Source organism: Hyaena hyaena, unplaced genomic scaffold, assembly GCF_003009895.1.
Source record: "Hyaena hyaena isolate Hyena2069 unplaced genomic scaffold, ASM300989v1 scaffold_137, whole genome shotgun sequence".
Lineage (NCBI taxonomy): Eukaryota > Metazoa > Chordata > Mammalia > Carnivora > Hyaenidae > Hyaena > Hyaena hyaena.
In genome coordinates, this window is record NW_024080769.1 from 551909 (window position 1) to 575897 (window position 23989).

The 23989-nt window shown below is 42.4% G+C and overlaps 1 protein-coding gene across 3 annotated transcripts in view; it reads right to left on the reverse strand.

Moving 5' to 3' along the window:
* SCAPER (S-phase cyclin A associated protein in the ER) overlaps nt 1-23989 on the reverse strand; it is a 514984-nt gene that overhangs the window by 18626 nt on the left and 472369 nt on the right. For all 3 annotated transcript variants that reach the window (XM_039238174.1, XM_039238172.1, XM_039238173.1), the window contains 2 exons: nt 17147-17384; nt 11532-11681 (listed from right to left, as the gene is read on the reverse strand). In XM_039238174.1, the coding sequence (XP_039094105.1) occupies nt 11532-11681; nt 17147-17384 (388 nt within the window). The remainder of the gene's footprint in view (nt 1-11531; nt 11682-17146; nt 17385-23989) is intronic.

The window sequence follows — 23989 nt, forward strand, 5'->3', positions numbered from 1 at the left end:
TTATAATTACACAGACACACACAGACACACATAATACTGGAAAGATTATGTCCATCACAGACCAAAAGGATGTGTGTGTGTATGTGTGTGTGTGTGTGTGTGTGTGTGTGTGTGTGCCCGCGCGCGCTCGCGTGCATCAGGGGGTAAGGAAGTGGGTGGGTAATGCATTTAGTGATGCCTTAAAACACAAATATTCCAAGTGGGCTTTGGACCGTTCCTGTGAGGAGAGCCTGGGTCAAACCTTGGGTGGTGTGAGAACAGCAGGGTTAATAAATGCAGAGCACAGGCTGATAGATTTTCTGGTCACATCCTATCAGCAGTCAGAGAGCATGGATGCATTCCATGGAGCATTTATGGGCTCACCAGCACCAGTCTATGACAATTTTATTTAATCATAAAAATATAATAGTAGTCAAATCTTTTTGTAGTTTCAGTTTACTGCTTTCTCGAGTGAAATAAATGGTCTCTCAGATTTCTTTTGCTTTCATCTCTCTGCTCTAAGTACAGTAGGATAAGGTTCCAATTAAGACCCATTAAATGTTCACAGTGATTCATGGGAGCCATTTTCCAGTTTCTTTTCCTAACACAATCTCAGTGCACCTCTGAGTGATCTCTGTGGTGTGTTTTCAGTTTAGCAGTTGCCTGTACCAAAAAGAATGATCTGGGTGTGAGGTCTCCCTTCCTCCTACTTCTCCAATACAAAGTGGTGAGTGGAGATTCTCCTTCACTGCCATCCAGAGAAGCATGTGTTTGTCACCTGTCAGGTATGTCCAGCTGCACGAGGCATGCGCCTTGGGAAGGGGAGCTGGCAGCTGGCCAGAGCTGGACTGACCCTCCCAGCCCCCCCAACCCCCTTCACAGCTACGCCAGAGCAGTGCACTGAGCAGCAGTCTAGAGGCATCTGCAAGCAGACCCCCTGGTGCATCTGCATCTCAAAAGGGTGGAACAGAGGAACCCCGTAGGCAGGGGACACACAGAGCTTTCTGCAGCTTCTCCAAGGGTGGGGAAACACAGCAGACGAGGCCTATCCAAGCTGATATCATGTGTCAGGGCTTACTGGGGGCAAACTCCAGGGCTTATTCTCCAACCAAGAGCAGGGAATCTGGAGGCAGACAATGATCACTCCAATAACATCACAGTCCACATGTGTTCTTTTTTTTAAAAAAATTTTTTTTTAATTTAATGTTGTTTTTTTACTTATTTCTAGGAGAGAGAGAGAGAAAGCGTGAGCAGGGGAGGGTCAGAGAGAGAGGGAGTCACAGACTGAAACAGGCTCCAGGCTCTGAGCTGGCAGTCAGCACAGAGCCCGACGCGGGGCTCGAACCCACGAACCGCGAGATCATGACCTAAGCGAAAGTCGGACGCTTAACCGACTAGGCCACCCAGGCGTCCCAGTCCACATGTGTTCTGGCCCAGGGAATGTGCTAATCACCAAGTGCATGGGTAATTATTATTTACACAACAATGCCGTGATGTTATGGATGGTTTCCCTAGTTTACAGATGAGGAAACTGGCACCAGGAAGGTAAGTGGTGTGTCCAGGATCACAGAGCTGGTAAGTGGGAGAGCTGGGACCAGAACTTAGGTTGCCCGTGTGAGAGCCCATGTGCCTCTCAACAAGCTATACAAACATACTAGTCAGGCCTTGGGGCAGAGGCTGGCCTGTGGGCTGCTGTCCTGACAGGGCTCTCACATGCCAGGTTCTCTGACAAGGTGTGCAGCATCTGACGGCCCGCTGAAGCTACAGATTCCCAAAGGAACTACATGTGAAGAGATTTAAGATAAACATTTAAACAGGCCCTTAGGAAATGTTATTAAAATGAATGATGGTTTGGGGGTCTTTAAGTATAGATTTTCCTGCAGTGAGCTTTCTTAGAGTGGCTCATACCTGTCAAAAGCCTTTCTTTTAAAGAAGAATTTATTTTCTTAAAGTTTATTTTGATTTATTTTGAGAGAGAGAGAGAGAGAGAGAGAGCAAGTGGGAGAGGGGCAGAGAGAGAAAGAGAGAGAAAAAGAGAGAGAGAGAGAGAGAGAGAGAGAGAGCCCCAAGAAGGCTCCACACTGTCAGCACAGAGCAAAACTTGGGGGCCTGAACTCATAAATAGTGAAATCAAGAGTCAGATGCTTAATCAAGGGAGACAGTCAAGTGCCCCAAAAACCTTTTTTAAAAACCAAATCATAAGTCAGAGTAGATTTGCCATGACAATGCCACCAACTTGGTGAGCAAAGACCCCACAGGCATCCATTGTCATAGCTGAGAGTCACATCTGAGACCCGAGTGATGAGGATGACATTCACTCTTCAAAACAACCCTATGAGTTAGGATTTGTTGTCTCTCTGCTATAGTCAGCGAAAGCAACCCTCCGGATAGCCTGCCTCTGTTTACCACCCAAGGGAAAAGAGGGGCTAGGATGTGATCTACCCCCAAAGCTTTCTCTCACATACCACTGTGTTCTCAAGTACTATATGTGCCAGACCTTTAAACACAGTAGTCTCCTTTGGATGTCAAAACTATTGGCTCCTGCAAAAACAAAATGAAGCCATTTCTTTCAGAACAGATTTGAAGATAAGTAACCCAGAGTGCCAAAGAAATGGCTCTTAAATTTTTAGCTAGAAGTCAGTTCAGGAGGTTTGGTCAGTAAAATAGAAGTGCTGTATCTTTCAAAATCTGAGACCATTTTGTGTGTGTGTGTGTGTGTGTAGTATTATGCCTAAGGAGAAATGTATCATGTCAACACCCAGTCATTCATTCAACAAATGTTTATTAGGTAACCACTATGTGCCAGGCACCGCTGCAGGCACAGGAGACAAGACTGCTCTCAAGGGGTTTACATTCTAGTGAGATGGGGTGTGGGTGGGAGGGTGGGGACGGACAAAAGAAATACATGGTGGGAGGTAATAAGTGTGTGAAGAAAATAAAGTAAGGTAAAAGAGAAACAGTGATCATGGGGCTTATATAATTGTTTTTTCTTTTACAGTTTATTGTCAAGTTGGTTGGTTTCCATATAATACCCAGTGCTCATCCGAACAAGTGCCCTCCTCCACGCCCATCTATATAACTGTTTTAGGTACTGTGGTCAGAGAAGGCCTGATAACATGACATCTGAGAAAAGTGTTTGGAAGCCTCTCCAAACCATGCTGATTTCTGAGGGGAAGTATTCTAGTAGGAAGCACTTAGAACAAAGGCTTGAGGTGTGTCTGTGGAACAGCAAGGAGACCAGCTGTGGCTAGAGTGGAATATTTGCGATTACTATACTTAGAAATGAAAATGATTAAACCTATATTCTTATGCTGGTCTGGCCATGACCTCACACTTCATCCTCTCTCAGAGTAGGAGGGGCCCTTCAAATCACTCTTTTTTTAGATAGGAAAGTGAAGCCCAGAGAAGGGCAGTGACTTGCCCAGGGTCACTCAGCTTTGCAGCCAGAAAAGGATCTAGCAAGGCTGACTGCTGCACCAGCATTTGTTCCAAGGTGGTGGGCTTTTAGCGACTAATGAGGGCCTTAATAAAATTTCCTGTCTCAGGAGTGGTCTGTTCTTTGTGATTACACATTATTTTTATTTTTATTTTTTTATTTTATTTTTATTTTTTAAAATATTTTTATTTATTTCTAGGAGAGAGAGACAGCGTGAGCAGGGGAGGGTCAGAGAGAGAGGGAGACACAGACTCTGAAATAGGCTCCAGGCTCTGAGCTGGCAGTCAGCACAGAGCCCGACGCGGGGCTCAAACCCACGAACCGTGAGATCATGACCTAAGCAAAAGTCGGACACTTAACCGACTAAGCCACCCAGGCGCCCCTAATTTTATTCTTAAAGTTTATTTATTCTGAGAAAGAGTGTTATGTGCATGAGCTGGGAAGGGGCAGAGAGAGAGGGAGGAAGAAAATCCCAAGGGAGTATAGAATCTGCGCTGTTGGGGCAGAGCCTGATGTGGGGCTCATACCCATGAGATCATGACCTGAGCCAAAATCAAGAGTTGGACGCTCAACTGACTGAGCCACCCAGGTGCCCCACTACACATTAATTCTTTATAATCTACCCCAGTGATTTATGAAAAAGGTCCCTCTATGACTGAAGACCAAGGAAGGCCCAGAAAAATTAGATTTATCACTGGTTAGGAGTTAAACTTTGGACAAAATATTCCTTCTGGCATCATTTTCTTATGCATGTTTGACGTCCTAATAGAAGATGTTCCAGGGAGCAAGGGTGACTGAGGTTTGTGCACACAGCTGCCCTGCACATGACAATATTCATCCCGTTCAGGGGGTCTGGATTTGGGTGCCTTGGGTAGAAGGTGCTGATGGTTTATTTCTTGGTTTCCTCTTGTGTGTCTTCCATGGCTCTGCCTAGTCTTGGGACGGAACTTAGGGAGGAATGATTGACTTCATGCCACCTTGCAGTTGAAGTGAACTAGCCCTCAGAATGACCCTACTCATTCTGCTGGTCTCACAGTCACTGCTGAAGGGCCTTTGTGGGATCCCAACTTTTCATAGTCCATCAGGGATAAAGCATCGGTTAGCTTTCAACTTCAAAGTTTCAGTGTTAGATTTCATGACGGTTATTTTACTGGAATGTTCTGGATCTGAGTTCCTCAAAAATGAGAACCTGAGAAAACTGGTAAAGGAAGGATAATTTATCTGTATGATCCTGTTTGGTCAGCTCACTAGGTCAGAATTAGGAGGTTAGCCTACTGCCAAATCAGGTGTATTATTCAGTGTCATAAAGATGATGATAACAGGGCAAGCTGGGGTAGCAACAGCTGCCTTTTGTGAACATTCACAAGGAGTCTGGCTCAGTGTTCAGTAACTTGCCCGAAGTCACAATGCTGGCATAGAGCAGAATACGGGTTTCTAAGCCAGCTGATTTCAGAGCCTATGCTCTTATTCTCTAGGACATCTGACTTGTAGAACAAGTGGAGAGAGAGTTCAAAACTTCAGCTGCAGACTGATTCAAGACGTGAATGCATTTGGGTGCCACCCTCACTACTGCTGCATCGACCAGATGGGGGGATGCGTGGGAATTACAAGAGTCACAGATCAGGAAGCCATCCCATTCACAGGGGGAAGAATGTTCCTTTCTCAATTCAATACAAGTACCCGTGGCCAGTGTTAGTGGTGGCCAGTGTTAGTTAGCTGAGTGGTGGAAGCACGGGCTTCTTGGTGGGACTGCCGTTGACTCCAGTTGATCCCTGGGTAATGCTCCCTACAACCTCTCAGGTGTCTTATGTGCTGTCAGCATGTGGGACTTCTGACTAGTCTTGCATTGGAAAATTCATCCAAAGAGATGAGCAAAATAAAAGGTACCTTTTACGTGGATTCTGTGAAATTGGTGACTTAATACAATGTTCCCAAACTGCTAACTGGCAAATTTCTAATCCTAATACTAGCCGGGTCACTTACTAGAAGTGTTAAATGTTTAGTTATGTTTAATTAGGAAAGTTACTGCTCACTTTTGGGGGAAAAAAAATCCCACATTCTTCTTTGGTACTATTCTATAAAGAGAGTCACTCCAAAATGGTTATACTGTTGAAATTGTTAAGCTTTCCTTAGACCCGATACATTTTCATTTTATGAAAGGAACTGTATCTGTCACACAAAGAAAGATAATGCAGAAAGGTGAATGCTTGTGTGACAGCTGAAGAACGAGCTGCCAACACTGGGGGAACAGAAGGGCTTCAAACGCTGGAGACTCTGCCCTAAACCCACCACAGTGGACCCCATTCATGGACTCAAATGGGGCCGGGGGAGTTTACCAAGTGGGTGTGACCTGGGACCATCTGCCTTTGAGAAAAACAAAGAGTGAAGTTAAGAATGTTTGAGTAGGAATTAGGTCCCTTCTGAAAGTTCTAAAGGCTGAACTGGGGCTTTGGAAAACTGCCACTCTTAAAACATCAGTCTGCTTTCCTCAGCTGCACATGGTATACAGCTAGGAAAGTGGCCTGTTTTTGTTTGCAGGGAAACGTCTGAGGTGAGTACAATAGATACATTTCAGATATGTTTAGTCAATGAACGTTTAGGTTTTCTTACTAAGTCATCAAATTACAAAAGACCTGGAAGATGCATGTAACACAGCTCAGGCCCAATCTAGTCACCAAAGGTTCACTGTCCAGCCTTACCTGCCCGTTCTGATCTCCCCAGAAGCATTTAAGAGCTTCTGGTCCAGTGCAGGGCAGATGATTACATGATTTGTAAGGACTTCACTACTGAGAAGCTGGATGGGGGAGGGTGGGCCACAGGGATCCTTCCTTTCAAATGCCACAAGAGACTGGTTCTGATAGCTGGGCTCTATGGGGTCTTTCCAAATGAAAAAGTCACTAACTAAAATGAATATGCAAAGGTGCTTATTCCCAATACGGTAATAAGCAGGCAGTCAAATAATCTGTCATTCGAGTTAATTTAATTATCAGACCACATTTAATTATTCAATATAAAATGTAAATAAAGTGAAGGGCTGACAGCACATACTAATTATGTTCATTATAATAATTAAATGGGAAAGGATTTAGAAAGAGTCATGAAATTGCCATAAAATACCAGGAAGTTTTTGATTAAAAAAATTTTTTAATTAGAAACTGCAACCCGATAGGAAACATGATTGGGTCCATCAAGAATAGGGTATTATTTTTATTATCCAGGTTTCTCTCCTAAAGTCATCTTTGGTATCAGGAGGGCTCAGTCCTTGCAGTTAATAGACTAAATGGTGGTTAAAAAAAGGAAAAAAAAAAAGGCCAATCCTTTATGCAAAGCAGTTACCTAATAAAACAGCCTTAGGCTGCAGCAGGAGTTCAAAATCTCCTGTCTTATAAAGACACAAGCTGTTTCCCCAGGAGAAAATAAAGGATCCACTGTGGACAAACAGGCCCTGCAAATTAACATGACTTCTGACTAATGACACAGAAGCATTAAATGAATTGAGCATCATAATTTTTCCCTTCAAATTCCTCTGATTTAGAGAATGTGGCATCAGGTTAAATACATACCCTTTCATAAGAACAGAGAGGTGGAAAGGGCACGAACTTGACTGCCTGTTGTGAGTTGGGGTGTGCCAGTTCTTGGCTTGGCAATTCCTTTCCTTCCTCTGAGCCTCAATTTTTCCACCTGTAATATGAGGCAGCTGGACTAGATATTTCAGCGCCCTTCCAGGTGGAGCTGCCATGAATCTATGACCTTAAAAGATGAGAGCTTAAAGCTGCATTTACCACATCCCCTTAGCAAACATTCACTTGACAAATTACTGGGGAGATTTGAAAGGGAATTTAGTAAAACAAGATTTTAGAATGAAATAAACAATCAGCTTTTTAGTTACAGAAAACTCCCCAATTCTACTGGGATATGAGCAGTTATCCTGTTGGTAAGCTTGAGGCTATTTCTCCCCTCCCTAGCCCCTGCCTGCCATCCAGCCGGAGGGCATGGAGCCCAGCCACGAGCTGGTGAGCACAACTCTTTGATGTGGGTGAAACAACTGTGGCTAGAGATGGCTTCACCGAGCAAGGCACCTGACATCTCACCTGTAAGTCTCTGCTTATTGGTTTGTCAGTGGAGCCCCTCTATTAATACGGACAGCCAGGGTATATGCAGCTTTTAAGGATTCCGTGCCATGGAGTGGGCAGGCAGCTAATAAAGCCGTCTGGGGCTGACAGGATCCAGAGTAGGGCAAGGAGCATCTGAAAAACCACAAAATGGCTTGGAGCCCCCATGAGATCAGAATGCTTGTCTGTCTGTGGTTCTAATCTTACCCTTTAAATATCACAGACACATGGAATTCACAAGGGAGATCATATAGAACAATCCCCTTCTTTTTTTTTTTTAATATTGTTTTATTGTGGTAAAATATATACAACATAAAACCTACCATTGTAACCATTTTTAAGTGGCGTTAAGTACATTCACAATATTGTGCACTATCACCACTGTCATTTCCAGAAACAATATACATGCTCAAGCCTGAAGAGGGAAAAAAGATTTATTTAAGATCACACAGCTTGTGGCAGAACAGGGGCCAGAACCCAGGCCTTCTATTTGCTAGACTGTGGTCAATTTTGTGTTAATCAAACACACTCATTTATACCATCCCAGGACCTAAAGTTTTCTTTATATCATTGTTTTCTTTATATCATTTCAGGGAACTTACTTCACCTCTTCAACTCCCGATCCCTCACTTGTATGTGAGGCAGAACTACATCTTGATACTTCCAGCCTCGCTGAAGTGCTAACGAGGTCCAAAAGACACCAGATGGGAAGAACGGTATCAGCAATTTTACAACTATCAGGGGTTATGCTTAGAAACCACATCTCCGTAAGAGGCAGTGTCTCAGTGTTTGACAATTACTATAATTCTATCGATTTCTGATTTCTCCTCTACTTTTTATCACATTCTTTCTTCTCATGGACTATTGCTTTCATCAATTGCCTCAGGGCTGAACTGACTTCTCTGATCTTGCCTCAAGTCAGAAGTAGATGTCCAGTTTAATATTCAATCTTTCTGGGAGGCTAGATGTCAAAACAGAAGATCTGGCTTTTTTCCCTTTTCTAATTTTTTCCTCTAAGTGAGCTCACCTCTCAACAATGATCTCCAAATACTGCCGTGTCTTCTTCCCCAGAAAACAAGCCATAGCGCATCTGTCTCCTGCTTGTGCTGCCCGGTGCTCTCTCTGCCCTTTTAGTCTGTTTCCGCTTGTCCCAACGTGCCCAGTCACTGTACTGTCACCAAGTCCTAATCAGTTCTGCTGTGCCCATCTCCAAATGCTGGTTCCCCTGACCCTATTTCCCATTCACTCTGGTGAACCCACAGATACTTAGGAGGTGTGCTTTATCTGCAGGAAAGGATCGGTCTGTGATCTGGCATTGGTAGAAAAACTCTCTGAAATCCCACACAATTCTGAGTTCAGCAAATTCATCACAACAGAGCTGGCTTAAGCAAAGTTTCAAACCATCCCCAAACGTGGATGTGCTGAAGGAGCTGGTCTCTTGCCGCAGAACTGTTAACACAGCAAAATACTACCACACCCACTGATGACCGTAAAGAGGTCCAAGATAGTGTCATGATACGTGATAAACAACTTACAGTATAAAACAGGAAATTGGAGACACCTGGGTGGCTCAGTTGGTTAAGTGTCCGCCTCTTCATTTGGGCTCAGGTCATGATCTCACAGTTTTGTGAGTTCAAGCCCCACATTGGGCTCTGTGCTGAGCCTGCCCGGGATTCTATCTCCCCTCTCTGCCCCTCTCCTGCTCACACTGTGCCCTCCCCCCAAATAAATGAACATAAAAAAAAAAAAAAAAACCACATCAGGAAATTGTGTGGGAAACCAGGGGCTGTCTACACAGGATAAAGCCCTGCAGCCAATAAAAACGATATTCACAACAGGTGTGTCAACTATACTTCAATATAGATATTCACAAAGGATGGTTTTGATAGACAGTGCCTGACTTATGATGGTTCGACTTATGATTTTTGAATTTTATCAAAGTGATACACATTCAGTAGAAACAGTACTTTGAATTTTGATATTTTCCCAGGCTAGCAATATGATACTGTCTGGTGATGCTGGGTGGTGGCGGCTCCCAGCTGGCCCCCAGTCTGCCACGCCATCATGAGGGTAAATAACTGATCCACTTAACCACATTCCGTACCCAGAAACCATTCGGTTCTTCACTTTCACTACAGTATTCAATGAACTAAATGAGATATTCAACACTGTACTAGAAGACCGGCTTTGTGTTAGATGATTTTACCCAACTCTAGGTTAACGTAAGTTTTCTGAGCATCCTGAGAATAGGCTAGGTGTATTAAGTGCACTTTCCACTTAAGATATTTTCAACTTTTGATGGGTTCATTGGGGCATAACCCCAGTGTAAGTAGAGGAAGACCTGTAATGTTAAGTGTATAAAGTAGGATAGGTATGTATAAAGTAGGATATGTATGTAACAGTATGATTTCAACTATGTAAAATATTCATGGAGGGGAGGGGATGTGAAATAGATGAAGGTGGTCATAAGGTACAAACTTCTAGTTCTAAGATAACTAAGTTCTGGGGGTGTAGGGTACAGCATGATGACGAGTACTGTTTCATACATACATCTGAAAGTTGCTAAGATAGTGGATCTTAAAAGTTCTTACCCTAAGAGAAAAAAACCTGTAACTATGTGCACTGGTAGATGTTAACTAAATTTACTGTGGCATTAATCTTGTATAATATGGCTTGTAAGAGACTCATGAACCTGCTGGGTCTGGTCCACAAAAAGGACAAAGCATCAGTACCTGGGGGTGTTAGCAAGGGGAAAGCATCTCCAGAATGTTCCCGTAGTGGAGAGGGGGTGAAAAAGGTCCATCCTTCTGGCACCAGTGTCTGGAAAAGAGGAGCTTTTCTATGTATGACACTTATTCTGGCCCACATTTTCTATATTTTAATCATGGAATTCTTTCTAGAATGGACTGCATGTTCCTCAACCTTCTTCAAAGGGAATGCAAAGAAAATACATTTCGCCTCCATGTTCATTCAAGGTTAGCACTGGGGGGATCCAGAATCTTCTCAGAAATAAATACAGGGTTTAGTGTCCCTTTTATCCAGATGGCTGTGGTTTCTGAGTTCTCAGCCCTGCCTTATTTTTATTTTTTCTTTTCCCGCTCTCACCTTGAACTTGGCTTTGTCACTAGAACCAACTCCTGTCCTTCTCCCGCCCTGGTCTAGTTTGCTGCAGGCTGATAAACTTAGTAAGCAAGCTTGTGAGAGATGTGCCTAAAATAAAACTTATTAAGCTTGAAGTGAGGGTTAAGGGTTGTCCAGAGGCCTTTTTCTCAGCTAGAATCCATACAGTTGAGGTTTGCAGAAGGTTTTAGATAAATGAGGCTGTCAGGAACTACTATTTGATGTGTTAGTTATGCCATTACTCTGGTTTTAAAAATGAAGAGAAATAAGGTGCTCATTATTATTATTGTTTTACAAAATCAGTAACACCATTTTCCCAAGTTCTTAGAGTAGCAGAACCCTATTTACAAATGAAATCTTGCTTGGAAACCACATAATATAAGGAGTTAAAAGCAAAAGCACTCTGAGTGACTCAAGGGGGAGAAGCCCAAGTCCTGCCTTCTTGGGACCCCTCCACCACCACCTAGTACCCCGAAGCACCTAGGTAGAAGCCAAGTGACATGAGCAGCTTCATAAAGCACCCGACTCTAATGCCATCTGCAAAGTGACCCAAACTGAAAGATGCACTCTATCTCATCACAATGAAACAAATATATGGATAGAACATCAGAACCTCTTTGGTGAGGGAATAGATGATCCTGTGTACTGAATATTTTACTAAAAATATTTTATTTTTAAAACTCTAAAAGGAGGCCTTAGTGCACATCTAGTGCTGATCAAATCTCTTTGGGTAGAATAAGGTAGAGAGGTGTCCTTGGAGCCTGGTTAAAGGGCCTCACGCTAGACAGATGGGTTCCAGCAGGCTAGCCTGCCTTTTCTCAATCCAATACCTCACACTCTCAGTGTTGGGGGAGCAGCCTGAGGAACTGTCCAGGGCCTCTTACCTGGTTATCTGGGTGGTTGACAGTGAAGTAGCCCACACAGACGATGACCTCATGAAGGAGGCTTTCACAGGAGACTTGGCTGCAGTGGCCCAGCAGAGAGCTGGCGATGTGCCGGAATGCAAGGGACAAGCCCTCTGCCCCTACAATAGACTGACGAAGACAAGGAGCAGTTAGAACTCCTCATCCCAGGGACAGGCAGGGCTGCAAATCACAAAGCAAGACTGGACCCTCTGTCCTTTCTGCCATGGTGCCGGACAAGCATAGGGAAATTCTAGAGCACTGTGCTTGACAGTTCAGTTTGGGAATTCTTGCTCTAATAAACGACCATAAGCAATGCAACATTTACCCTGAAAAGAGACATGGAGAAATACTTACTTCATGGATCAAGACACTATCCACCTAAAGCATAGTTATTTATTCCATTTGTAAGAAGTTATTTTTTCTCATGAAAAAGTTTTCTATTTGGAAAAATATAAAAATGCTAAAATTCTCCTGTGAATCTACCATTTAGCTAACTTCTAATACTTTTCTTTTTCTGAAGGAGAAAGTATTTTATTGAATACAGGGATAAAAATACAATTCTAATTATTTACTTATGTGCAAGCAGGAAAGCAATATAAATAACAACTGGTTATTACTGAAAGAAACAGCTCTATATACCCAATGTTCCCAAAGGAATGTAAAACAACCCAACACCCTGACCCCCCCAAAAAAACAAACCATGAAGCCCCCCCAACTGTGAGGCTTCTGGGATCCTTTCCCCAGACAGGCAAAGGGCTGTTGTTGTGGGCGATGCGGGAGGAGAGCCTGAGTCTGTCTGTGCAGCCTGAAGCTTCTATTTAATAAACATGTCAAACAGACAGAGCGACAGGAGGGCAAAGGGGAGAGGCGAAGCCTACAGAGTACACACGCAGCCGACACTGGAATGAAGCCCCACTGCCGGGCTGTGGGAAAAGGCAATGTTTTAAACTCATCTCTTGATTTGAGGTCTTGGCGGCCTTGAACCAGGTCAGATACATCGCAGCTTGGAAGTTTCAATGAATTCACTTTGCTGAACAGTGGTGAAACACAGTCCTGTTAGTGAATATTGCTTAAATAAAATTACTGCTAAATTTTAAGAGTGCCTTCTGTCTCGGTTTCATTGACCTGAGACAAAATGTTTTTCAAGCCCCAAAGAGGCTTCAGAGGAGCTCTGTTCCTTCAAATCAAGTAGTGACACCTTCTCAGCTTGGCCCTTATTTAATTAGTTGTGTCCAGCATGCTGTGACCCAGTGCCCTCTGTTTAACCTTCACTGATAAGAGCAGGTCAAGGGGCATGTAAGTTTGAATATAAAAATTAAACCAATTTTTCTAGGAAACTATATTTCCTTTTTAGCCAGAATTAATTGCCAAGTCAGTACATTGATTTGTTTCTTGAGACCACCTTCAATTGTAAAATCTGTCAAAGTGTATGCAATATACAATATCCGGGATCCAAGGCCATCTGTGCCAATATGAATTCACAGTGAAATCAGACTCTTTGCTAAAGGGGGAAAAATATTTTGACAGCCTTATTAGTATACAATGAAATGGAACAAGCTAAGAAAATATTCTAGTGGATAACCTTTTGTTACTAGCACATGACGGGTTCCACACAAAACAAGTGCCTAGGTTTATGGCTTCACCCAATTGAGGAGGGGCACTGGGGAAGCTGCATCCAAAAGTTAACTTTCTGAATCAATCTCTGCAAAACAGTTTGGGTAAATTATTCATCTTTAGAAGCTGAGTCAGTCCACATTAAAAAAAAATTTTTTTAATTTAATATTTATTTATTTTGAGAGAGAGCACGAGAGAAAGTGAGAGAGAGCGAGAAAATGAGCAGAGGAGAGGGAGGGAGGGGGGAAGAGAGAGTGAGAGAATGAGAGAGTGCGCGCGCGTGCGAGAGAGAGAGAGAGAGAGAGAGAGAGAGAGAGAGAGAGAGAGAGAATATGAATGAGCAGAGGAGAGGGAGAGAGAGGGAGACAGAGAATCCCAGGCAGGCTCTGCACTGTCAGCAGCCAACACAGGGCTCAAATCCATGAACTGTGAGATCATGACCTGAGCCGAAACCAAGAGTTGGACACTTAGATGACTGAGCCACGCAGGCACCCCCAGTCCACATTTCTTGAGGGCCTACTATGTTCTAGCTAGGACAGTGCCTTTACATAATCTCATTTCATCCTCATACTTGTGAGGTAGGTGTTTTTAATCTCTGTTTTACAGATGAGAAACTGAGCCCATAAAGGTTCGAATGACTTCTCTAAGGTCACAACACTTGGTGGTATAATGGCTCACAGTCACATCGGCCTGACTCCAGATGCAGAGCTCAATGGATAGTAGAATGCCTACTAGAGCCCTGCATTCTTGTGATGCACTGGGACTCAGATGGTCAACATGTCTTACACCATCCTGTTTAGCAGGTCAGACCATTTATCTCATTTCAATTTTATTCTTCAGTTCCTTTGACCCACTCAGGCAATTCATAAACTGTCTCCCAGATTTTTTCTTGAGGTCAGATCCATGCTGTACCTAAAATCTCTTTTCCTGTCTTTAATTAACAGAGGTTCTAAAACTCTCACTTTTAACATGTAAATTGTCTCGATGAACCAGAACATGAGTTTCTCTGACCATATTTATCATAAAAATAGTACTTTTCCTCAAACTCACTCATTGCTTTATAATGCAAGTGTTATATATTTGTATTATATTTACTTGAGTATTACATGCTAGATCAGATATCCATCTACATCTATGATATCTGTGTGGATGATTTACTTTAGCTTGCTAAACAGAGTGCAGTGGTTCAAAAATTGCCTATAAATCTTTGACAGTGACCCCACTGAGGGGTGGGGCCTATGCCTTCTCTCCTTGAATCTAGAAGGCTTTTGACGGATTTAACCAAGAGTATAGTTGATATGTGTGTTTCTGGCCAACAGTCCTTGGTGAGCCTAGGCTTTAAGTAATCCCAGGCATTGAACAGAAGAGTGAAGGAGCCTGTAGATAATATTAGCTCCCAGCCATCTGTGTCAACCTGCCCCTCCCCGCCCCCCATTATTTGAGCCTCTCACCTGAAGCCCTATCAGAGAGTAGGGACAAGCTACCCTTACTGTGATAAGCCCTGCCTGAATTTTGGACCCATAGAGTCTGTAATCATAATAAAATGGTTGTTGTCAACTAAGTTTTTGTTTCCATAAAAGTAACTGGAACAATAAGGTAATCATGGGTCGATGTATTAAAGGCTCTGATACTAGAAACTCTGGGCATGAGGGTGCCCACATATGCTGATGAGGAGTAACAAAGACACGCATTGGACTTGAGTACTGAAAGGATGGCAGTCAGGGGGAGGTCCCTGTGAGCTTTCCTGGTCCAGGCACTTGTTAAATGGAAAAGAGTACCTGGGAACAGTGTCTGGGGAGAGAATGAGAAACAATGATGGCCAAATTGACTAAGATAAAAGAAAACAGGAGGAAAAGAAAAGGAAAGAGAGACTGAAGAGAAATACGGAGATTCAAGGGGGACAGAGAGGAAAGAAGCAAAGGTACTGGAGAACTATTAGGAACCAGCCAGGAAAGGGCATTCTACTTGGGAGGCAGGGCATCTGATTCTAAGAAAGGCTTGAACAGGGGTGCCTGGGTGGCTCAGTCAGTTAAGCAACGATTCTTGATTTCTGTTCAGGTCCTGATCTCACGGGGTTTGTGAATTTGATCTCCGCATGCGGCTCTGTGCTGAGAGCATGGGGCCTGCTTGGAATTCCCTTTCCTTCTCTGCCCCTCTTCTGCTTGCATGCACACTCTCTCTCTCTGTCTCTCAAAATAAATAAACATCACAAAATAAAACAAAAAACAGAATGGCTTGAACACTCTTTTGAGTCACTCTGGTATCTTCCCTGCTGCTTTTTCAAGTAGGGGGTACATTTCAGGCTGGATGCAGCAAGAAGCTGGAGAGGAGCAACCTTGGTCTTTATGTCAGCTTGCCATTTGTGCTAGAAATAAGCTTTTGATTTTTCTAACATTATTGGTCACTGTGCCTAAAGGCCATTAGGGGAGCAGGGCTGGTTGGAGTTCAGTGGTGTTCCGTATGAGTGAGGCTGACCAGGTTGTGAGTTTACAGGTATGGTGTGGGGAGCGCATGGATCTGGGCTCTGACACTCCAGACAGGCTGATGGAACGGCTGACTTAATACAGATGCTTTTGTTTATGATGTGGAGCACCCTGCAGCAATATAAATCCTGGTCAGAAGACTTATAAAACTGGATGCTAAGAGATAGCTTTTAGATATTTTCTTTTCATAATCCCTGGTAACAAAGGAAATCACTCTAGTTGGACTAGTTGATGGGTAGACTGCTGGTCTTCATGTTCTAAGGATGAAAACTTAGTGTCTCCTCCTGATTTCCAAGCTGTTTCCACACAGAACACAATGGGCCTGGGTCTTCATAAAGCACAGATGTTATGTTCAATCCAGAGGCAAGAATCACTGGATTTTCTGGAGCAGATATCTACTATTTTAGGTGTGCGTGTAAACTCTCAGAACTTTACACATTATATAGTTACCATCTAAAGACATAGTGTTCATTTGCTTTGGAAACTGAAATGCATTAGTCCTAAATAGAGTTCTGTTCTTGTGATGGATAAACTAACTCTACCAAGTTGAAAGATATTGAATCCAATGTTACAACTTACTCACTAATTTCCTGTTGTGAACAAAATGACAGGAAGACAAGAATTCCACATTTGTCATCAGCTACAAAACAAGCGTTTCTTCTAGCTGGGAATGGCCAAAGACCACCATTTTCATACATTACATCTCTATAACCTTTTTCCCTCTGAGGAAAGCAATTTATCTAAATTATGGGTTCATCATCTGCCAAGTTTGTTCCTTTTTTAATGAAATCACTTGACAGTTAATAAACTGAAAGAGAAAGTCTACTCCTTGGGGCTTGCTCTGTTCCAAAGGTTCAGTGTTTTTGAAAATTAAATTTCCTACATGAAAAAAAATCTATTTCTAAGCTGACAGTCTGGTGTTATAGCATAAAGCAATTTTTCTTTCGTTTGCTATAAAAACTTAATTTATAGAGGTGTGCACATACAACTATACATGCACTTTACACTGGACACAAATCAGTTAAATCATAGGAAGTCATATCAATCAATTTATCTAACTTTGGTTCTATTTATGTAAGACTTTCTTTAATATTTAAAAGTTGATGGAATAATAATGCCTTTCCATGAAGAAATCAACACAGAAGATTTAGTAGTAGAGTGGCACAGATTTTGGGGTCAGAAAATCATAGGTACCAGGCCTGGCACAGCCATGTGCAAACTTGGGCAAATTATTTATTATTTATATTATGCTAAATTTCCCATCTGCAAAATGGGTATACTATCTTGCAGGGCTATCATGAGAATAAATGAGAAAGCATATGTAGAGTATCTAAAACAGTTCCCAGAAGATAGTAGCTTAATAAATGGTGTGTATTGTGATTTCCTTTATTGTAGTTTTCTCCATATGTCCCAATCCGGGAGAGGAACCTCACATCATTATCTACATTAAAACATTAACTCTTGTTTGGTTAACACCTCACTAACCAATGCTTGTACCTGGAAAGCAGGCAGATCAAGAGCTGCAAAACTGTTGAAGAACTGTAAGCTCTGAATGGCCACTTGGACCGTGTTCTGAGTATAACTCTCCTTGGGACTGGCAGTGCTGGGGTCCAAGATGGTGCCGTGGAAGAGGACACAGTAGAGCATGTGCAGAACTCCAGCCAGGTCTGTGGCTTGAAGAGCCACAGTCAGTCCTGTGGGATCCTGGCGATTATTGTCAAATACGCTGTTTGACCTGACAAAGAAACATTCAACTCTTTAAAAGAAATCTACTTAAAGGATGTTAGCATTTTTATAGGTCAAATGGAACAAGACAAGCAGACCGTTAAAAACAAACCATCTGAGTTGTATAATAAGGTAACAAGAAACCTCAAGGAATAAATGCAGCCTTCCCCTGCCCTCCCCCTCCCCCCATCAGACGCAACCACTGCAGGAGTGGCAAATGAGCACTCTGCGATCAGTGCTGAGCCTGCAGCCCACCCTCTTGTCCTCTGCAGCCTAGGGAGGTTCACTTTGCTTAGAGTCTAGGTCTAGGCAAACTGGACAGAGTCCATGAGAGCTACTGGGACTCAGAAGTCAGAAATCCCATAGTTTCCTTTCTGGATACACAAAGGGGATCTTCTCAGGGGAGGCAGCTACCAGGAAAATATGAGTCCTCAAAAAAAAAAAAAAAAGGGCTTAGTGATGTGTTGGTAAATGTGGTGGGGAGACACTTCACCTGCTTTTCAAAGCATGGTTCCATCATCAAGGAATATGGCAGGACATGTTGTAGGGGCCAGACTCTCAAGAACAAGCAAGTGCTGGATTAGCTTTATAGAAATCACCATGAAGTCAGCTTAGTAACTGGTGGGCAGAGCCATGGATGAATAAGAAGCAATAGCAGTGGAAAATGAGCTCCTAAAATCAATAGTAGAGCCAGCAAGGGTTTGCTAAAGCCACCTCACTCCTGAATCAGGTCTATATCAAGCATTGAGTGACCAAGAGCCTGCAGTTATAATAAATGTGGCTGCCAAGCATTCGTTCATTCGTTCGTTCTTTCTTTCTTTTTTTTTTTTTTTAAAGAAACTACACCCAAATTTCTCTCTGAGGATCTACCTCTCTCTCTTATAACCAATATCCTTCATTCAGGTGGGCCCCTTCCCCATTCACTCTGACTCAAGGACCTAATAAGGTAATAAAAGGCACAGTTTATTCCTCTGGCTGTTCAGTATGGCCCAGGGATGGCACAGGTCACAATCGAGGGAGATTCTTTTGCTGAAATGCTTGGAAAAAAGCTCTTACTTTTTCTCCATTGGGTCTAAATCAGAGAGACGCAAGGTCTGCAGCTGCTATAGCCACTTGTGCTGTACAAATCCTCAGGCCTCTCCCTGCTGTTCTGAGTGGGCCACGCATCTTCTTTCATGGACACAATTTTTTCTCAGGAAGAGAAGTTACGAGTCCCTGTTCAGTATCTTCCTTTACGATACTCTTCCCTATTTTTAACATGAATACAAATCCTCACTACACTCACCTCCATAGCTTCATTTTTGTTCCTTTCAGATGCAATCTGGAATGTGAGAGGGGCATTAAAGATCTGTGCTTATCTCATTAACCCAGAAACACTGAAGACATGCTGCTCATTAGGGGCACCTGATGAGGGTGGTGCAGTTGGTTAAGTGCCTGACTCTTGATCAGCTCAGGTCATGATCTCACAGTTTGTGGGTTCAAGCCTGCATCGTGCTCTTTGCTAATGGTGTGGAGCCTGCTTGGGATTCTGTCTCTCCTTCTCTCACCCCTTCCCCTGCTGTGCTCTCTCTCTCTCTCTCAAAATAAATAAACTTAAAAAAAGAAAAAAGAGATGCCACTAATTAAATAAGAATGTGGAAGTGCTGGCTGGCAAGTGTCTAGTATCTTGTCTAGTTTTCTAACTCATAACTTGTTTTTTCCAAAGGGATTATTTTTTCATTTTCATTTGGTACTAGTTCATCAAAGAAGAGTTTTATTCATAACCATGGTATTTATTTCTTGAATGTGCACTATTTCTGATATTGCTAAGGATGTGAGATAATATTATGTATCTTATTCTCTTCTCAAGAAAGCAGCTCTCTTAGGAAATGCTGTCCTTTCATTGTTCTATAACAGGATCTGCTAAATTCACTCACATCGTTTACCTCATCTCACTCTTAGTTTTTCATGGTTGGTAGGGAAGGTATTAAACCCATTCACTGCTCACACGAAGATTAGTTGAGATGTTTTAGGTCATACACATTTGTCCGTGGAAAAGACAGGGTACCACGGGGACTTTAGACTCTTTAAAGGCAATGCTTTGTTTGAGGACCAAAGCATCCAGGCTAAACAGGAGGTGACCTCTTCTTTTCTCTCTATCCCTCTTCTTAAGTCAAATATCAGAGGTGTTAATTGACTACTGCTAAAGTACATGGGGCCTGTAATGTAATCTTGTATCATCATGGAGAGATACTTTTTGTCTTATGGGACTCAATAAAAACACAAAGTTGAGAAATGATGTTTATTTGCTTTTAGTCATATCTGAACCTTTACACAAACTGTTAGCTTATGTCATTTGGTTTTTCCTTCCTTTCTTCCATTGTGGCCATAAGAACTTGGGGTCAGACCCTGACTAGAGACATGAGTAGAGATTAATATGTCTGACTTTATTACATAAGCTCCAAAAAGTGGTCTGTGCTTGCTTAACACTGACTGCCTTTTAGAACCAATGGCAAGCCAGAAGACATTTCTTCCTAAAGTTAATTTCCAATAGGCTTTTTGAACCTTGGGGATGAGTGATGTCATTGCTGGTGACAGCAGTTTTACTGCTCTGTGATTCAGAATGCTGGCCTTTCCCTTACTGCCTGTGTTGTTTTTAAACTAATTATCAGCATATTCAAATGTAGATACTCACAAATAGAACTTCATCACTTAAAACAATTTGTCATATTTGGGGCACCTGGGTGGCTCAGTTGGTTAGGCGTCCGATTTTGGCTCAGGCCATGATCTCACGGTTCGTGGGTTCGAGCCCCGCGTCAGGCTCTGTGCTGACAGCTAGCTCAGAGCCTGGAGCCTGCTTCAGATTCTGTATCTCCCTCTCTCTCTGACCCTCCCCTGCTCACGCTGTCTCCCTCTCTCTCTCAGAAATAAGTAAAACATTAAAAAAAAAAAAAAACAATGTGTCATAATCTTTCTTTTCTTTTTTTTTAAAAATGTTTTATTTATTTCTAGGAGAGAGAGAGAGAGACAGCGTGAGCAGGGGAGGGTCAGAGAGAGAGGGAGTCACAGACTGAAACAGGCTCCAGGCTCTGAGCTGGCAGTCAGCACAGAGCCCAACGTGGGGCTCGAACCCATGAACCGCGAGATCATGACCTAAGCGAAAGTCGGACGCTTAACCAACTAAGCCACCCAGGCGCCCCTGTTCATAATCTTTCTAAACTTTTAGATGACACGAATTCATTGCTACTACTTCTTCAAGAGAACAAATGCAGACAAAAAAAAAAAAAAAGTGGAGGTCATCAGACTACTTTTTCTTCCTTTCTCCATAATATTATTTAGGAAAATACTAATTGTAAACTATACAACAACACATCTGAGGTTCTTCTGCAATATTCTCCTGATGAAATAAACACAATGATTTGGAAGAATGAATTAAATAAGCACTTGATAACTTAGATGTGGAAATGGTTCAAAATGCATATAATATTGCTTCACAGAAAAGACCATTTTAAAGTGAGCTTACAGAATTCACAGGACAGAAAGGAAGGGAGAGGACTTGTCTACTGCCTTTGGCTTCCACAGGACTAATGTAGACCTGAAAGGACTTTAGGGAATGTTTACTTTTGATTTAGTCTGAATTACAGATAATTTGTCCATGAACAGGCCACTGGCTCCTGTTGGTCTTAACTGTCAGTTATAATCACTTTAAGCCTAAATGTTTATAATGAAAATGTAAAAGGCCTTATTCATATCAGACATTAAGTTACAAAATTTTCTTTTAAAAATACATGGAAGATATGGGAACTCAGATCTGAAACTTTATATATTATATTCTGAGATCTCAATTTTACCGAATTTTAAAGTGTTTTGGTTTGTTCTCTAGGACTAGGGATCTTAGTGGTCCATTAATTTCTGCTCATTAACAGCCAGATTCAATTAGGAAAAACTGTAACTGGACCATCAATACTTCTGCGCAGCACCTGAAAACTTTACTTTGCCTTAAAAGAAAGTATTGAGTGTGTGGAAGACAGGAGATGAAGTCAGAGAGGCCAGGAAGAAGCCCAGGTAAGATCTTACAGACCATTGTAAGGACATTATAAGGATTTTACTGGGTGAGAAGGAAAGCCATTTTAAGGTTCTGAGCAGATGAATGATGTATCTGGCTTAGGTTTAAAAAAAAAAATCACTATAGTGGGTGCCTTGGTGGCTCAGTCAGTTAAGCATCTGACTTTGGCTCATGTCATGATCTCACAGTCCATGGGTTTGAGCCCCACACTGGGCTCGGTGCTGATAGCTAGCTCGGAGCCTGGAGCCTGCTTCGGATTCTGTCTCCCTCTCTCTGCCCCTCCCCCGCTCACTCTCTGTCTCTTATCTCTCAAAATAAAATAAAGACATTAAAAAAAAGTCACTATAGCTAACTAGTTGAAAAGCTCTAGAAGAGCCAAGGTAGAAGCAGGGAGGTCAATCAGGAGGCTGTTAGAATTATTCAAGTAAGAGGGGCGCCTGGGTGGCTCAGTTGGTTAAGTGTCCAACTTTGGCTTAGGTCATGATCTCGCAGTTTGTGGGTTCGAGCCTCACATCAGGCTCTGTGCTGATGGCTCAGCGCCTGGAGCCTCCTTTGGATTCTGTGTCTCCCTCTCTCTCTGTCCTCCCATGCTCATGCTCTGTCTCTCTCCGCCTCTCAATAATAAATAAGAATGTTAAAAAAATAAAAAAAGAATTATTCAAGTGAGAGATCATGATGGGTGAGCCAGGCTGGTAGCCATGAATGTGGTGAGAAGTGGCTGGATTCTGAAAATCTTCAGAAGGGAAAGCCAACAGGATTTCCTGATAGATTGGATGTAGGTGTGAGAGAAAGAGGAGTAAATAATAGTTCAGTGATTTTTGCCCTGTGTAGCTGCAAGAATGTGGCCGAATTTATAGAAATGGGGAAGACAGTGGATAGAGCTCACGTGGGGCAGAAAACAAGGAGTTCAGTTTTAAACTCGTTAAATTCAAGGTGCTTGTTAGACATCTAAGTGGAGATAATGCATTGCAAGTTGTATAAAATGAGCTTCCCAAGGGTAGTATTTTCTGTCAGTTTTGTCCCCAGGGCTTAGAACAGTGTCTGACACATAGTAGCCTCTCAATAAATATTTGTTGAATGACTTAAAAAATATACAAGCCTAAGGTCAGAGGAGTGGTCCAGACCACTTGGGATATTTGGGAGTCATCAACACATACATGGTATTAAGGTCAGGAGGTCATCCAGTTAACTGAACATAGACAGTGGTCTGAGGATTGAAACCTGGGATACTCAAACATTTGGAATCTGGGGAGGTAAGAAGAAATGAGCAAAGAAACTAAAAAATAGAAACCAGTGGGGTAGGAGGAAAACCAGCAAAGTGTGGTGCCCTGGAAGCCAAGTGAATATAGTTTCAAGGAGAAGGAAGTAATTAATAAAAATGTTTAACTAAAAATAAATGAGAACTAAGAAAAGGATGAAATTGGTATCAACGACTGTTAAATCCTATTTTTAGATTATAAATACTAACCGCATACGTTTAGAACAGGAAGAAGGTGAGTGACAGGGCACTGGAATACAGCTCTCTGTGATAAGTGGAAGAAAAGGCTTAGCAAATTAGCTGCCTAACAGTTCTAATGAGGATATCGTGTTGCTTGTTTGCCAATGAGTATAATTCAATTTTTGACTGAATTAATAGGAACACAATGTACACAACTAGAAAGGCTTAGTCCTGCTCCACTTCCCTGGGAGCACTGGGTCCAGCACTGGGTGCCATGCTACATTGAGGGACCTGATGCATCAGAATGTCCTCAAGAAAGTGACCTGTGTGGTACAAGTATCTGGAAACAGTGTCATCTGAGGAATATCTGATGGAATTGGGAAATTTATGTCAGAACCGGAGGCCATAAAGGTTATTTTCAAACTGAAGAGGTATTATATCATTATTTTTGACCCCAGAGAAGAGACATTATCTGAAAGCAGATATTAGATAAACGTACAGAATTTTTTCTAACAATTTGAACATCCCAAAGTTAAATGGGATATTGATGAGGTATTGCTGCATTCTTCCTTATTCTGGAGTAAGTGGAGGATCACATCCATGTAAGTGGCAGAGGGCACTCAAACCTCAGCTGGGCACGGAACACAATGATGTCCGAGATTCTGTTCAATCTGAGGATGTTACACTAGCTGTGAATCTACTTTGAAAATTATACTATCCTGTGTGGACACACATATGTGCATGCGTGCACACACACCCTGTATCTGGTTTAATGCGGTTCTAATTTTGAGCCCCACTGAAGGGAATGGGGATGACTTAGTGGAGGTGAGAGAGCAAGAGAAAACTAAAGGTGAGAAAGATGTATGCAGAAGCATTATAAGACATCTGGACATTCAGTTAGAGAGGAGAAAAAATATAGGGGCAATTAAAGAGTAAGATTATTGGGAGGGGTGAGGCTCGCTGAGACTTGGGAGGATTTCCAAGGTTCCTGATGCCAAGTTTCAGTTGAACTCACAGAGGAACTTCTGAGAAGGGAACCTTTCTGGGAAGGGAAATGGGAGATGATGAGAAGAGATGGATGGTCTTGCTGTTTGGAACTGACAACCCGGGAGCGGCTGGAGATAGAGGAAGA